A 16,825-nucleotide genomic window follows, 5' to 3' on the forward strand; every position below is an offset into this window, starting at 1 on the left:
GAGCCCCGGGGCTCACCTTGCTTCTCTGGGGAGGACCGTACCTGCCTCTTGATTATTCAGCTGCCACATGACCACCATGGCCCAAGGGAAGGTGTGCGGAGGGGACACTTGCTGGCCTCAGCAGGAAATTTCAGAGCCCCGTGTTTCCGCCAGTTTTCCGGCTCTCTCCCTCTGCAAAGAGGCATGTCTCGGACCAGCTCCAGGCAAGAAGACCCAAGGAGCAGGGCAGGCTAGCCGGGGTAATCGGCCACTGGGCTTTGGTGGGGGGAGATGTTTGTTATCTGGCACCACTGACAAAGGCTGGTTGGTGCGTGACAGTAACAAAGGGGCTCTTCCCAAATCCCCACGGAAGAGGATGATCCATGTTCTGAGGCCTCTAGTTGTGACCGACATTTGGGTGACACTGGAGGGTCCTTGTGACTTCCTCACTGCCGCTTTCCCTGGACACTTGAGACAGCTGACACCTGTCCCTGCCCTCCAGTGGCGGGCACGGTGTGATGGGAAAGGACACCGGGGCAGCTCACCCAGGATGCTGGGGACAAGTAGGGGCCCGGGGAAATCCTGGAGGCTCCCTGAGAAGGTAACATGGAGCTGAGCCTCCGGGAAGGTAGGAATTTTAGGGGGTTGGTCTCTGCTGCTCCCAAGGAAAGACTTCACAGACCCAGGAAAGGGGACCAAACACGGGCAGTGCCCGGTACCCTGGCATTTCCCGCACCATAGAGGACCAGGAGCCCCTGACGGACGAGCGGGTGGGGGTCTGGCGACCTGTCCAGCTGCCCAGGACTCCGAGGCCAGGGCGGAGAGAGCATGTTCACCAGAGGAAGTTTGGACCAACCCACGGAAGCCAACTGCCTCACCGCCGCCTGGGCCGGAAGGCAGAAAGCCAGGCGTCCATGGGGGTGGCGGGTCACCCGGAGGCTGCCCTCCACAGCTGGGCCGAGCAAGTCCAGGAGCGGGTGCTGCCACCCGGTGATGGTCCTTGAAGGTGCTTAAAGCCCCAAAGTAAGACAAACAGAACGCAGATGGAAAGGCCAAGGCGGTGCACGTAGGGCTGGGCGGCTGCTTCAGCCTCAGGGCGGGCTGGTGGGGGCAGGGCGGGGGGGGGGGGGTGGGGAACCTCTGTACGCCTGCCTGAGTGCCCCAAGCCGTGCTCCCTGACAGGTTCCTGGATCCAGATTTCACGTCCGCTCAAGAGAGGGCCCATCTGGAGGCCACAGGCGGCCTGGGGCATCGGAGTGAATGTGTTTTGCCCCCTTTCTCCCGTGTCCCCTGCTTCTTACCCTCCGTCATCCCTCTACCTGTAGTCTCGCTTCCGGGCGTGGAGGGCGGGGGCCAGGAGCCGTCTCCCCGCGAAGCCCCGGGAGGTCCAGGTGAAGGGGGCGGGCGTGTCCCTGACAAACATGTGATTCGCGTGTGACACGCAGACAGGCAGTAGGAATCGCGAGCCGGACGGTCGCATCTGTAGGGCTCCGCCTGAGACAGAGCCGCGCTTGGTGGTGGGGGCTGCTGGCCGTTCCGAAGGCGCACGCGCACCGCAATCCTTGGCAGGGACAGAAGCGCGTGAAGACGCAGAAGGCAACCCGATTGTGCTCGTGAGCTCCCATTCGGCCCCACGTGGGGACGGGCACAAGACGCCAGCGGCGTCACCAGAGCTGGCACACCGCTCCCACCCACAGCGCGTGGGTGTGTGTGACGAAGAAGGTGTCCCCAGCAGCGTAACGAAGGGAAGACCCTGCCGTGAGAGCCTACCTGGCGTGAGGCCGACCTGAAAAAGGCGAATCTTGTTTCATAAATTAATGCCATTTCATCATGGAACATGTGAACACGCTCTTTCCAGAGAAGAAACCTGGAAGGACCCATGGGCCCCAAACCCTCCTCTGAGGAGGGAAGGGGGTCCAGTGCCCCTCTTCCTTCTCGTATTCCCCGGTGTGTTTTGGCTTCTTTTCCCAGGAGCATGTGCCGCTTTCGCTGTAAAATCCCCCGAAATCGCACCGGGTACGAGTGTAGGCCAGGCGGCCGTCGTGTCTGGGCTGACCGAGGCGCTGGGGGTGCCGCTAGCCCTCAGCGACCAGCTTCTCTGGGGTCAGGCAAGTTCCGAACGACCTGGCCTGTGTGTGCGGGGCAGGTCCCCCGCGTGAGCCAGGGCAGAGAAGAATCCCGGAGAAGAGTCTGGGGCGGTCGTGAAGTCACGAACACGCAGAGGCCTTGGCGGGTCAGGCCCCGCCCTGGGAGCTGGCGGAGGGGAGAGGTCACCCAGGTGGTTCTGACCCGAGCCGGGTGCCCGTGACACCTCGGTCCTATGAGTAAGTCGGCGACGTGGCAGGACAGACCCTCTGACTTGGCTCCTAACACGGGAAGAAGGAACCCGCTGGGCCACACGGCTGCCGCTTCTCTGCCGTGTTTGGTTTCACTCTTGGCTGCAGTTTCCATTAGTTTCTGGGTTTGCTGAGCACAGGGCCCAAGATCCCCCCTGGCCACTCCCAGGACATGTGTCCCGAGGCCCCTCCAGGGCTGGTCAGGGCTGATCAGGGAAAGCACACACTTAATTTCTGGGCGGGGTTGTGCCCATGGACACACAGTGCTGAGTGAGGTCCCACCAGAGGGGAGGGGGGCAGGGGGGAGGCAGGGGGAGGCAGAGAGAGGGAAGGGGGCAGGGGGAGGCAGGGAGAGGGGAGGGGGGAGGAGGGCCGGAGATGCAGGGAGAGGGGGAAGGGGACGCATCAGAGGGGAAGGGAGCAGGGGGAGGCAGAGAGAGGGGGAGGGGGAGGGAGGAGAGGGGAGGAGGGCAGGGGAGGCAGGGAGAGGGGAAGGGGGAGGGGGAGGCAGGAGAGGGGATGCCCCCCCCAGGGCTCCTGCAGCCCGGGCCCAGTCCTGTCAACTAGCAGATGTTGGGTGCGGCTTGCGGGGTGTGGGGTGTCGGGTGTGGTTTTTGGGGTGTCGGGTGCGGGGTGTGGGGCGCAGGCGAACCCTCGGCGGCTAATCGTACCCCTTGCTGGAGTGTGTTTAAAGCAGTTGGATGTGCGAACACTGAGTTTGGTGCCGTTGGGTTTCTGAGCCAACAGGCTGGAGAAGGCAGCACTCAGGGGGCGCCGGGCACTGTCCTGTTCGGCTCGCGCACGGGCAGAATCGGGCACCTGCCAGCCCCGGGGCCAGCCCCGCTCAGGCTGCTGACCTGTCCCGGGCAGGAGTCACGTCCCCACGCGCCACGCTCAGGCCACCTGTGACCGAGCAGTGGCGGGGGTCCTGCCTCCAAAACCGTGCGCTTCACCTGGGGCATCAGAGGCTAAACGGAATCCACGTGGAAACCGCCGCGTCACCTGAGCACGGCCAGCAGCGCGTCACCTGAGCGAGACCTGGTCCCCACACGACAGAGCCTGGGACGTCTCCCGGCTGAGCTGCTCTGAGAGGATGGCCGTCCTGCCCGGGACTGCCCTGCGCATCTCCACGGTGGCGTCTGCGTCTGGCCCGGACGGGTCTCTGGAGGCGCCCTGCGGGGCTGCCTGGGAGTCACGGGGAGCCGCCACCCCCACCCGCACCCAGCCCGGGCCCCATGAGCCTCAGCCAGCAGGTTCTGGTTCTGCCACTCATTCTGACCACGCAGCCGTGTCCACGCTGGGGCAGCGGCTCGGGACCCCGGGGTTTACCTGTGCAGCCTGACCCCGAATGACTTCTGCAGGGTGGCGGGTGACGGCCACTGGGTTCCTGACGGGTGGCGCCCGATGGGGACAGAACCCAGAGCAGGCCTCTTCCTGTCTGGCTCATGCCTTTCCCAAGGGAGACGCAGGGACGCGGAGCAGTCGAACCCCGAGTGGGCAGAGGTCGCCGGCAGGGCTCAGGGGGACAGTATTACTCCAGATTACGCCTCTTGGGAATTTTTGAGGAAGAACGAAGACGGGGGTTCCCACCGTTCTCGCGAGAGTGGGGGCAGCACAGAGTGCATCCTGGGAGTTCAGGGAAATCCTCAAACCGCTCAGGGCCTCTCGGGGACTCTCCCATGAGGGACGCGAGGTTACCTCGGAGCGTGTCCTGATGAGACCCGGCCGCCCCAGCCACCCCTGACCTTCTCGTCCGGCCCCCCGGCTTCCACGAGAGGCGATGGCAGGTCCCGTGTGATAAATATACTCCCAGACCAAACTGCCTGATACACCTTGTCTGCCTCTGGGGGAAATTAAACAGACTATAAGGTCTATTAAAATTTTATTGGTGTGAGATCTTTTTCCAATTGCCTTTTAGAAAGAATATTGATCTGTTAACCACTTACATACCCACAGGAGTAATTTGAAGAAGTTAAAAAAGAAACCAAACGCTATTCCTTGTGCTGTGAACGCGTTGGCTCTGTGACGTCTTTTTCTGGCTAAATCCGCACCTCAGAAGACAGCGTCCCTGTGATCTGGAGTAACGGCCTCGGGTGCCAGGCTTCAAGCAAAAAAGACAAGACCTACTTTAAACCACAGTGCGCAGTCTCCGTGTGTGCGCTTACGGGGAATGTCACACGGTGTCTTGCTCAACATGACTCCTTAGATTATACCTGTTGAATAATTTGGGTTTAAAATACTCATCCACGGCCAGGTACACAGTGCCAACACAGTCACCCTGATTCACTGTCCCAGGGCACAGATGGACAGGTGGCGGCCAGAGCTGTTGAACCCTCCAGGGCTGAGGGCCGTGTGGTGCACGCAGGAGAGGGGGAGTCCGAGCACCGTTACGGGGAGAAGGCCCCAGCCCAAGGCCCGAGCGCGGGACACATCAGTGCCCTTGCCTGGGTGGGCTGGATCCGTACCTGGGCCTGTGAGGCCCACGTTTTGTGTGTATGCTTACTGAAGGGCTGTTGCTGTAAACACGGGTTTGAGTGGGGCTCCTGGGGCCCCTCGAGGGGCCATTTGGGGGCGGTAGGGAAGGGGTGAGGGTGAAAGGACTCTGTCCCCGCACGCGGCTCGGTCCTCAGAGTCGGGGCTGCAGGCTCACGATCCTCAGGCCTGCCCTTTTCAGACGCTTGCAGGCACCAGCCTCCCTGGGCATTTGGGGCAAGTGGCCTGGGAGTACGTGGGGGAGGGCGGGAGGGGGTGCTCAGGTGGGGCTCCCAGAAGCCTCCAGGCTTACCTGGGCCCCAGGGCCGCCCAGGCTGCACTGCCCAGGCTGGGTCACGTCTCGGTCATCCTGGAGACCTTGAGGAGGGATCAGCCCTCCCTGCCGCATGGAATGGACCCAGAGGCTGGGGTCCACAGCCCCGTCTCCCCCCAAGACGAGGGAGTGGACCCAGGGTGGCATCGGGCTCTCCAGCTGGGGCTCCGAGTGGGAGTCTCAGCCCCAGGGGCAGCCCTGTGAACGATGCCCTGGGCCTGACCACTTTGGGGTGGGGGTGGGGGGAAGGTCGAACCCTCTTCTGCCTCCCCTGGGCCTCCTCCCCTCCCCAGCTCATATGTGCCTCTTTCTGTTTGGGCTTCCAGCCCCTAACCCTGTGGTTTTTTCAGCAAGCCAGGCTCGAACCTCTGCTCCTGGGTCAAGAGGAAGGAAGGTGCCAGGGACCCAGAGCCCCTGGGCTATTGCACCTGCTACCCTGGAGGCCGGGCCAGGGAGAACGGCAGGTGGCCGGCTCTGCGTCCTGCAGCCAGGAGCGTGCAGGGCCCAGGCCAGTCGGCGTGGGATCCGCTGCCCCTCCCACCCACCTGGCCTGAGCCCCCCTCACCTGGCAGTCCTGCGGCATCTGCTGGCCGCTTGGTGGCCCCTGAGCCCGCGGGCACCATCCCTGAGCCCCCTGCTCCTCCCGGCCCCCCGTGAGCCAGTTCCGTGCTCACCTGGCCCCCCCAGACCTGCTGTTTGGAGAGGTGGGTCTGACTCCATGCGGTTTGGATCCAGAACCTGGCGTTTTGACCATGATGACAGACGAAAGTCACACGTGATGCCAGAAAACTGTGTAAAATGTTTGCGGGACAAAACCCATCACGGTAAGACAGACCCCACGGCGAATGGACAGCTGGGAAGGATGTTTCGGTGTCTGCGACAGAAAAGATTAGTGTCCGTATGGGAGAGAACTAGGCGCTAATAGCAGAAAGGGAAGCCAATGGGCCCAGTAGAGGGACAAATCATGAACAGGAAATCCAACCGGGCGCAGGACACATTGCCTCCTGGGTGGAGAAAATCCCACTTGCAAGCCAGGAGCCGCTCCCCGACCTCGGCCGGCCTCCCCCACGGACCCTCATCTCAAACTGGAGGCTCCCCGGGGAGCCTCTGGCTCAGCCGATGGCCCTTGGTCCCCTATCGTCCAGGGCTGGGCGTCCCCATCGCCTCCCGTGTCCCCGGCCCAGGCAAGGGGGAGGGCCTGGGGGACCCCGGATCTCAGGCCACCGGGCTGAGGGCAGCCGCCTCCGTCTGAACATCGTCTCCCGCCTCTTGTCACAAAGAATTAAACTCTGTAATAAGAAAATGTCCCCTGTAATTTGGCCCATCGGCTTCATCCCGGCCATTAGCCAAGCGCACGGGGGTATTAATCTAGTCATCTCCTTCTGGTCTCAATGAATTGTGATAAAAATGTCAAACAATTAGATTATACTGGCCAACAGCGCGGAGTGATTGAGCGGCGAGGCAGGGCGCGTCCCTTGAATCACCCTGACGATGGCAGCCGTGCGGGGCGATAAATCCGCCTTCACGGCGGGCACCAGTGTCAGCAGCATGGGGCAGGAAACCAAGGCTGGGGGCCCGGGTGCCGGGAGCGGGGGGGGTGCGGGACAAGGGGTGACGAGGAGGGGCGACGCTCAGGGAGGCGGGAGCAGGTCCTCGCAGGGTCTGCAGGCCCCCCGAGGTCCAGGCCTGCAGCCTCGAGGGGACCCGTGCCCGTGCGCGCGGCCGGGCCCAGAGCCGGGCGCGGGCGGCAGGGTGGGTGGACCCACGCAGGCCTGCCCTTCCCCGGAATGGCACTGTGGCCTCTTCCTCTGTGTGAGGGTGAGGACATGTTGAAAATTGATTTCTGTTGGAAATGGGATAATTAAACTGGTTGTTTCTATCTCCATCATCGTCATAATAAAATGAGGGGACAGCAGGGTTGCCCGTGGCGTGAAGTAATATTGTCCGTCTTAATGCAAGGGAGCGTTAATTGAATACAAATGGCCTTCCCTGAAGCTGCTCGGTTATATTTCAGAGATATGGGATAATGATGCCAGTTAATCATTTTTACAAGATACAAAATTACTGGCTCCTCTGGGAAGATCATTAAGGAAAACAATTGTTCACAGCAATTGAAAATAGAGTTTTAATTATTTAATACAGAAATTAAACTATTGGAGACCGGTGCTGGATGAGGGAGCTTAATAGACATTGACGCACAAGGGTCTGTGAACGTCTTAGCTTTATTAACCCGCCTAATTTCTTCGTCCACATCCACCTGGGGGGCCCGCTTCGGCCGTGACTGTGAATTTCCTGCTTGCCGAGGAGGGCCGGCCCGGTGCCCGAGGCCCTGGCAGACGGGTGCCTGCTGGGACCACAGACTTCCCATCCCAGGAGGACTGGCTGGCAGCCGCAGGGAGGGACCCAGGAGCCCAGACCACCAGCCAGGATGGCCGGAGGCCGGGGAGGCGGTGGGCGCTGAGACAAGTGGGGCCTGTGGCGGCCACGTCACAGAGGATGGACCTCGGCTGTGCCTGGGTGATGCTCTTCCGTGGGGATGAGGTTGACACAGGTCCCGGGGCCGCGGGACCCACCTTACGGGTGACACGGATGCGAGCCCCGCGGAGGTCCTGGCCAGAGCGAGGTGCCGACCCCGGCTGACCCGGGCCCCGGGCCCACGTCCGCGGTGAGGTGGGAGCCCCACGCTGCCCTGGCCCATCTGTGGGGACCCCCCTCCGTGCCCAGAGGCCCTCCTGTCCGGCCATGCTGGGTCTCCCGTGTTGGCAAGCGGCCTATTGGAGGGTGGAGATGCTTTAACGAGAATTCTGATTTCCACAACTTGAAATGGGGGGTCCTGCGTGGTGCTGAGGGAGAACACAGGAGACCGGCTGACCGCACGCCGGGAGCGGGCTGGAGAGACATCCAGCGGTCCGTCAGAACGTCGTGTGTGGGCTGTGAGTACAAATTCCCTACAGTAGAACATATTGTTTAAAAAAAGTCCTTGTTTTGAAAACATGGAAATCACCATTTTCAAGACATAAATTAATAAATGGAACTTGTAAAAAGGCGACTGACAAGCAGAGAACACGTTGGAGTTTGCAAGGTGTTGCAAGTGAGGGGCCCCGTCGCAGCCGGCCCGGGGTGGGGGTAGGGGGGCGACACGCGGGTCTGAGGTCCAAGCCCTGGAGCTGCGCTTCCCAGAGGAGAAGACGGGGCTCGAGACGAGAGCGACCGGCTCAAGGTCAGACTCCCCTCTGACCGCCCCCCACCCCCTGCCCCGTGAGGGTCACCCCGTGCAGGGAAGGCAGAGCCGGGGCGTGGGCACAGCGGTCTCCTGGAGCCTCAGGGCCCTCGAGACATTCTGAATGTGCAGATCTTGTCCCACTTCCTGGGAGGGCTGTCCGGTTCCAATTACGTTCTGTCTTTTATCACCAATAAATTCCAAGTGATCCTTTCTCTCCTTATAGTTTTTAGGGTTACAGAAATTCCACCTTTGCAATTTTTTCATGCTTGAATATATTACGGAATGCCACTTGTGTTACAGAAGCTAATTGATAATGTGATTTGTTATGTTGCTGGGGCATAATTCAGAAAGTTATTTCACAGCCTCCGATGCCCGGACCGGCGCTCACGTTCCATCTCGCTCACGGGAGCAGACATACCAGAAGGAAAAAAATGTGGTCCTGCACGGATGAAATATTTCCAGAGGCTTTTATTCTTGTTGTTTGGGTGCGTGCCAACATCTTTCTAGAAGGAAGCTCATATATCCAAGGCTGCCCTGATTTGAATTTATTCCCCGATCATTAGTTAGCTTCTTTTGTTAACTGGAAGAAGTATGTGTATGTGTTGGAGAAAAGGAAAAAAAATTAAACAAAAAGAGGGGAATCACCACCTCTCGATGTTATCAAAGATGAGTTGTTTTTCGACTTTTTATGCTGAATGATGATGCGCAGGCAGTTGTGAACATAGTGTCGATGGCACCTTTCCCACCGCTTCCCCAGGGGTGGCTGCTGAAGCCGGAGACCAGACCCGCAGGCGCAGCACCGCGCACGGGCCTCGGACCGCGCTCCCTTTGGCCGGGTCGGCAGGGGCCGGAGCTCCTGTGTGTGCAGCTCTGTGCGGTGGTTTCTGGTGCAGAGACCTCTGGCCGCTCCCGGACCCCCTCCTGCCCCCCCCGCGCGGGGGGGGGCGGCCCCCCCCCCCCCCCCCCCGGCAGCACCAGTCTGTCCTTCCGCTCTGCGGTTTTGTCACCTTGAGAGCGTTGCGTAAATGGCACCTTCTGGTGTCTGACCTCGCTGGTAGGGGCTCCTGCACTCGCGTGGTGCTTCTGAAGTCCCTGCAGGGGTCAGTGGTTCCCTCCTCATTTGAGCTCCACGGATAAATGCCCAGAGCTGGTCTAACCTTCACAGGCGAGGCACACTCGGGCGGTCTCGAGCGTTTGCTCTAATGGAGCAAAGCTGCTGTCAGCAGGCAGGCGCGGGTGTGTGCACGGCGTCTCTTGTCTCTGGGACGCGCTCTCGCGCTGACCGTGTGCAGAGTTCCCGGGAAACGGTTGCCCTGAGGGGCTGCACCGTCCCACCTGCCCGCCCGTCCCCCCACACCTTCCCTAGCATTTGCTGTGGTCACTACTGTTTAGTTCAGCAGCCTTGGTCGGTGCACTGGGATACCTCGCGGTGGCCGTCTTCCGTGCTTTTCGCCTCGGTACTTGGCCTGTCCTAGGCCCCAACCCAGGAGGTCCCGGTGCTGACCCCCCTGGCCCAGAGCAGGGAGGCCGTGCTGCTGCGGGCAAAGGTTTGCCACCAGCGTCCAGGACTCGGGGTCGGGAGGACGTACAACCACCTGCCTGCCTCGCGTGCGCCAGGGGACAAACCCTCGAGCATTGTACCGTGTCTGTCTGCTTAGCTCCCGAGCCTCAGCCCAGATGGTGACCAGTGGTCACTTGGCCTGAGACCTGGCATCCTCTGGCCTTTGGGTGGCTGCCTCTGGCTCCCAGGTGGCCCCAGAGCCAGTGCTCAGAGGCCTGGAGAGGGCGTTCTCAGTGGCCCCCAGGGCCAGCGTGCCCGGGCTCCTGGGGACAAAGACACTCTGTGGCCTGGCCTTGGCAGATGTCCGAGGGGCTGCTGGCCAGGACGCAGTGCCTGGGGAGATTCGACCCTCCCCCTCCGCCCCGCCCACGGACCCTTTACCGGGGTTGGCTTCACCCCAGAGACACATGGAGCTGGCTCTCCCTTACCCCTTGGCCGCAGCCTGGGAGACCCCTGGGACACACGAAGCTCCCCGTGGGCCAGGACGGCACCTGTCTTCCTGCCACCCTCAACTCTGTCCGGGTGTCCAACCCTGGGACAGTGGCTTCTCCCGGGGCCGTCCTTGCGTGTGGTGCTGCCCACGGGGGTGGGGGGGGGGCTGGAAGTCCAGCTTTGGGGGAGGTGACGTGGCTGTGTGTCCCACACTGGGGAACTCCAGCGCACATGTGGTTGCCCCACACGGAGCCTCCGGGTGCCTCCTGGGGGCCCGGCCTCAAGGGCACGTCCACGGGCACCTCCTGCTGGCCTCCTCCGGGCTTGACTTCATTCGTTCATTCATTCACTCAGCAAATATTGGCTGGACCCCGCCACAGCATGGTGCCAGACCGAGCGCCCCCTCCAGGGACTCGAGCCAAGCTGCGTACCTGGGGTCACAGAAACCACACCACAGATGCCACACCACAGTGATTTAGTCGTTTTTACTAAAGCACATAAACTTCCAGGAGCCAGGGTGTGGCAGCCAGGGTGGGCCTCCGGGGACCGTGAGCCTCACCCCAGGGAGGCTGTCTTCCAAAGGGCCCACCTGCTGCTGAGGACCCATGGGAGGCGGAGGCCACCCCTTGTCCCAGCCCCTAGCCCCGCGTCCAGGCGGCCCCCCCCCCACCCCTACGGGACTATTGGGAACACCTGGGGCAGGGGAGGGATCCGGGGGTCGGGCAGCTGAGGGGCCAGCCCCGATGCACCCCTCGCCCCACCCACCCTGCGGAGCCCCCAGAGGCATCCCCTCCCCTCCACGAGGGTCCGGTGCATGCGGCGGGGGGGGGGGGGGGTGAGAAACGGAGGCAGCCCCAGAGGCAGCCGGACCGGGAGGCCCTGGCGTGACCCTGCGCAGAACTGGGACTCGGGGACAAGGCCGCTGGAGGAGGGGCGCCTACGGGTGGGGTGGGGAGGGGTGGGCGGTGGGTCCTCAGAGGGGCCATCGAGGTCCGTGTCCTCGGGGAGTCACCCAATGGCCAGGTGTGGCAGCCCATACAGGACCGAGTTGAGGGCGACGGGGAGCCGCTCGGAGCCGCGCAGCTGTGGCTGGAAGGACAGCAGCTGGTCCTTGGAGGTCCACGGAGACTCATCTGAGGACGGCACAGCTCACTGGGGGCAGGACGCCCGGGGCCCGAGAGAGGCTCACGCACGCGGGGGGCGGGGGTGCTCCCGACCCTGCCTCCAGACGTAGTCCTGAACACGGGCCCTGCCGCACGCCCACACCCGGGACACCGAGTGTCCCCACCCCACGTCCCCTCCGCACCACCACCCCACCCTGCGTGTGAGGCGTCCAGAAACTTCCAGCAGCTCGGGGCCTCCTCCTGCCACCAGCTGGCCGCCACCACTAACTGGGGGCAGGGCGTGCATGACAATCACGGTGGGTCCCTTCCTTTCAATGCGCATCAACGCGGGACCATGGAGCACGCAGGAGCCACGGCTTCCTCTCCTGCTGCCCCCAGCACAAGTCAGCAGCTCCTCCGCCACCGGCTCTTTCTAGACGCCATCGACCTTCATGCACCTGCTGACGCCAGGCCCTCCCTCCCTCCTCCATGCACTGAAGCCGCGCTTATCGTTTGGCACTGCGTTCTGGGCACCGGGGACCACGTAACCCCTTGTGCTGTTTGAAGACTTCGTGGTAAGTCACCCTGGGATAAACCTCTCCTAGTTACGGCAGACTGTTCCTTTAACGCGCTGCTCGAGCTATGGCTGGTGTCGTGTTTATTTTCAGCCCCAGCACCTTACGTGAAGGTGTGAAGGGGTGTCTGTCTGCTCTGAAGAACAAAGTCCCGGGGCCCCCGCTCCCAGGGAGCACACCTGGGCTTTCAGAACTTATGTGACTTGGACGGTTCTAAAGACAGACGGGCAGTTCTAACAGCCAGGGTGCCTCCCTTAAGGATTTAGGACGCCAGGCGTCCCTGAGGCTGCTGTCAGCCTGTGCAGAGACAGGAGGCAGACGCCCTAGCCTGTGGGGCTGCGGGGCTGCGGGGCTGCGGGCAGGGACACAGGGCTGTGGGGCTGCAGGGACACTGGCAGAGACGAGGGGTGGGGACACAGGCCGGGAGGTGGCCCTGCATGGCAGAGGATGAGCGGGGATGTGGAACAGCTTCCGTTACCATGGTTGTTCGTGTCCCCAGCTCCCGTCTGCCGAAGGAGATGGGCGGCCCTCCCGATGGGCCTGCCAGCTGTCAACAGATCTAGGAAAGAAACATCCTCAGGCTGGCCAGGGACCCCGCCGGCAGGCTCCCGGGGAGGGGACGGCCGCGCCCACTCACTTTCCCACAGGACGCTGGCCCGCAGCGCGTTGTCCTGCAGGAAGGTCGGCCACTGGTTTGCCAGGATGCTCCTGACCCCCACCAGACTCAGAAGGACGGCAGTCTCGACGGGCCTCTCCAGGGACAGCTGGGCCACACTGCGGGGACCACGATCCACTGTGACCACCTGAACCGTCCCCAGTGCACAGCCCGAATAGCACCAAGTGGCGTACGTGTCCTTCGATGGACAGCTCTCCGAGTTCTTGGGAGAATCGAGAACGCATTCCCACCCCCCACCCCGCCTGCCTTGGCAGATTAAACGTCATCTAACAAGAAGCATCCAGAGTGCTGCCAGATCCTTCCGGACCACTCCCAGCATGGCAGTGGAGCCAGGAGTCGCGGCATCCGTCGTGAGGCGGGGGCCCTGCTGCGCCACCTCGGCGGCCCCCCCCCCCGGCCCTGTGGGGAGCCCTGAAGCCAGGGCACCCTCCCAGCTGCCGCCCTCTGTCCTCGGGGTCTGCGTTGGGGCTGCCCTCCCGCCTCCACAACGCCCCCGCCAGACTCTTCCAGGGAAGGGGTCGGGGCAGACTGCAGAGTCCTGGCTCCCTCGTGGGGCTCTGTCTCCCCCCCACGCCCCCCGGCCCCCACCACGAGCCCCCCAGTCAGGGATGTGGAGGCGGGGCTGCTGGCATGGGGCGGGGGCGGGGGGGACATCAGGCACCTCTTGCTGTCCGAGTGCTCCGTGTGCCGCTGCATGCTCGCGTAGGACCTCGTCAGGTCCAGCAGGACCATCATCTGGCACTCTGCGGGACCCAGGAGGCAGAGCTCAGCCGCCGCACGCCCAGGTGGAGGAGGCCAGTGGCCTCGCCCGGCTGGGGCTTGATGTCCACGGGCCCTCTTCCAAGGCCCCCCGGCCACCTGAGCCCGCGGGCGCAGCATTTGCTTCGGGAACCCCACACCCTTCACAGGCCCCTGGTGCCAGCGGGCTGGGCTGGGCGGCAGGGGGGGTGGGAGGCACCCTCTGGGCCATGGCCTGGCCCCCCTGCTCAGCAGAGGCTCTCGGCCCCGGTCTTGCTGGGGGAAGGGGGGGCTGGGGGGGGGGGGAGTTGGACACACATGGTGAGAGTCGGTCACCCTGGCCCCGTGGGCCCGTGAAACAGGTGCCAGTGCCTGAAGTGTGACACTTGGCTATGGATGTGCAGGGGGCCACACGGGACAGAGGTGGACTCCCCACTTGCTACGGTGGCCTGGCTGAGGGCGGTTCGGGGGGGCTGCCCAGGGGCAGGCGGGACCTCCCATGCATGAGGACAAGCCTTGGTCGGGAATGGGAGGGGGGCACCAAGGGTGCTGTCGGCCCCACGCGCGCATGGTGACTTCGCACACCATCTCGTCTGCGAAGGATTGGAGTTAAGCTTGAGAGGCCTTGTTTCTGCTGCCCTTTGGGGCGAGGACTCTGCCGGGTGACAGGCTTCTGGGATGGGGCGGTGTGTTGGCCTCACCCCCATCTCCAGGGGGCTGGGAAGGAGACAGGTACCAGGTGACCGTGTGCGGCGGAGGGGGGCGGTGTTCAGGTGCCCTGACCACGGGACGAGTGTCCACGTGCTGCCATCAGCGGGTCAGTTTGAGGGCATCTCCGAGGGGTCCTTGAAAAGGCTCTCCTAGCGACTGTGTAGGGCGGTCAGTCATCCAGCCACCCGCTGAGGAAAAGGCGACTCCAGGGCGAGCCAGACCACCACTCAGAAGCCCTCAGGGGACAGCCAGAGGGAACACAAGGCCCAGGGTGCCCACAGTTACACTAGAAGGAGTGGTGGGGGCGTGACCAGCGTGTTCCGGAAATGCCCACCCCAGCCCTCCTGGACTCTGCAGGCACAGCCCCGGGGGATGACCCACCCAGGCCCTAACTCTGGCCGGGCCTGCCAGGTCCAGAGCTCGGAACTGGCAAGAGGGGGGTGAGGGCAGGAGGGGCTTCCCCCACGGCTCTGCCGTGCTTCTAGGGAGGCCCCAGCCCTCGGAGCCCTTCATCAGACAGTCGACGCCTGATGGGGACGCGGGGGCCTTGCTCCGTGTCTGTGCCGGTTCCTGTGGTCCTGGCAGACAGTCGGGCTTGGGGGCGCCGAGGGGCTGTCTCACCTTGTAGGTTCGTGGCAGCCAACCTTTCCACCGCTATGTGGGACAGGAAGCTCTCCATCCCGTAGAAGAAGAAGCCACTGCAGCTGCCCAGGAGCTGCTCCCACTCGGCCTGGCTGCAAAGGGAAGGAGGGTGGCCCGGTGGACGCAGCCAGGCGGGCAGCAGGTATCCCAGGGCGTCCCAGGGGGTCCTGGCTGCGGCAGCCAGGACCGGATCTGTCCTGAGGCCTTAGGGCTGCAGCCGCGGGCAGAACAAACTCTCGGGACGTGTTTCTAAAGCAAAGCCCGTCCTGTGCTCCTTGCTCCCTGTCCCACCCCTCCGCTCAGGCAGAACTAATGTCCACCCTCCTGGTGCCCCCTGTTGCCCTCAACCCTGGGTTCTACCTATGTGGTTCTCCTGAGAAGCTACATCCCGTCCCTGGAATGAACCCTCCTTTCACTGTGCAGCGGCTCTGGAAAGTGCTGGAAGGACACTTCCCTAATGGCCAACCTCTCCCAGGTCTCTGAGAGGACCCCCAGGTGAGCATCCCTGTTCCCAGCCAGCGCTCTGCACCACTCCAGGAGGCCCCGCCCACACCCACACCCACACCCACACCCACACCCACACCCACACCCACACACACCTCCCCACAGGCCACGCCCACTAACGCCCCTGTGCATCTGCCGGAGGACCCGCCCCAGCAGGCCCCATGCACAATCCCACTGCAGCCCCGCCCCTCCCCCCGCAGGCCCCGCCCACCCACAGCCCCGCCCAGCACCCCCCACCCCTGCCCCCAGCAGGTTCTCCCCTGCCTTCCCTCAACCAAGTGCCAGAGCCTGGGGCACACCCTGCACCTTGGGCAGAAGTACACCCTTGGGTGCCAGGTCCTCATCTGTAAAGTGGGACAAAGACAATGACCCCTACCCCCCCCCCCCCCCCCCCCCCCCGCCCCCGCCGCCATCCAGGCCCCTTGAGGACCAGGAGCCCACTGCCTGATGACCAAAGGCCGGACCACAGGAGCCTCTGGGGGTGGGGTGGGAGTGTGGTTCCCGGGATAAAACGGGGGTTCAGGGTTGGGGGGAGGCTGAGGGAAACAGGGAGAAGCGAGGGGCCGGGGGAGACGGAAGCCAGTGGTCCCACCGCCCCCACCCCCCCGAGTGTGGGGAGCACCCCTCTGGTGGTCACATAAACCGGCTCGATGGGGGACCGTGTCTCCAGACACCAGACACCGACCTCGGGAAGTGCGTGTTTCCTAGATGTCCCACCCACAGAGCAGTGAACGAGTCTCGGAATCTTTCCAAAATTTCCCGGGTTACGGAGACAGGAGTCCGCATGTCTGCAACACACATTGAATGGGGACCAGACACAGGAGCTTGTCTCACACGTGGAACCCTGAGGGGCTACAGGCAGCAGCAGGCCCCGGTGTGACCGCGGTGTGGCCTCGGCGTGTCCCTTGGTGTGCACCTAGCGTGGCCCTCGTGTGGCTGTGGTGGACCTGCTGCGCACAGACGGGGACACGGTGGAGTCGACATCTATCACTTGTGGAAATGTCAGCACTCCTTCCCTTCCCTAAATCTCTCCTAAAGAGGTTTTGAAAACCAACTTAGCAAAAGAAAAACCCAAGGGACTAAATACCTAAAGCTACAGGGGACGGCACGAAGTCACATTTCGGGCCCTGAGGGTCACCGGACCTCGCTTCAGGGGCTCATTCGTCCTACAACTGATGTCCTGACTTGGCTGTGATGGCCAGGAAGGGCCGCAGAGCACAGGTGCGCATCCGGGCCCCAGGGCCCCACTCCTCCTGTGTGGTCGGGGTAACGGGAGGCAGCCATGCTGCGCCAGAGCCCACGGGGGGGTTGTGGCCTGTGTGTGCACATCGAGGGCCCGTGAGAGGCACTTGCCTATGACCCGGGCCTCCTCGTAGGGGTCCACGATGACTGGGTCTGGGTTAAGGAGCAACAGCCCACAGGCTTGGGTGATCCGGGCGGTGGGGCCGATAAAGGATACACTTGAAGTTGTCGGGGTCGACCACGATGCAGTCGGGGGGGATGAGCCGGGGCGCAGCGTCCTGCTCCACAGACAAGGGT

General features: G+C 63.2%; 1 protein-coding gene across 10 annotated transcripts in view; it reads right to left on the reverse strand.

The window, feature by feature from the left end:
- Window positions 1-10,807: 10,807 nt before the first annotated feature.
- Window positions 10,808-16,825, reverse strand: part of CFAP46 (cilia and flagella associated protein 46) — a 97,254-nt gene continuing 91,236 nt past the window's right edge. For 5 of the 10 annotated variants that reach the window (XM_040486864.1, XM_040486863.1, XM_040486862.1 and 2 more), the window contains 6 exons: window positions 16,746-16,806; window positions 16,640-16,675; window positions 15,972-16,074; window positions 14,762-14,874; window positions 13,353-13,434; window positions 12,082-12,789 (listed from right to left, as the gene is read on the reverse strand). In XM_040486864.1, the coding sequence (XP_040342798.1) occupies window positions 12,339-12,789; window positions 13,353-13,434; window positions 14,762-14,874; window positions 15,972-16,074; window positions 16,640-16,675; window positions 16,746-16,806 (846 nt within the window). In that variant the 3' untranslated portion in view covers window positions 12,082-12,338. The other 5 variants (XM_040486861.1, XM_040486859.1, XM_040486860.1 and 2 more) reach the window with 5 other exon arrangements.

The sequence above is a fragment of the Herpailurus yagouaroundi genome, unplaced genomic scaffold (assembly GCF_014898765.1).
Source record: "Herpailurus yagouaroundi ecotype Mexico unplaced genomic scaffold, PumYag 163, whole genome shotgun sequence".
Classification (NCBI taxonomy): Eukaryota; Metazoa; Chordata; class Mammalia; order Carnivora; family Felidae; genus Herpailurus; species Herpailurus yagouaroundi.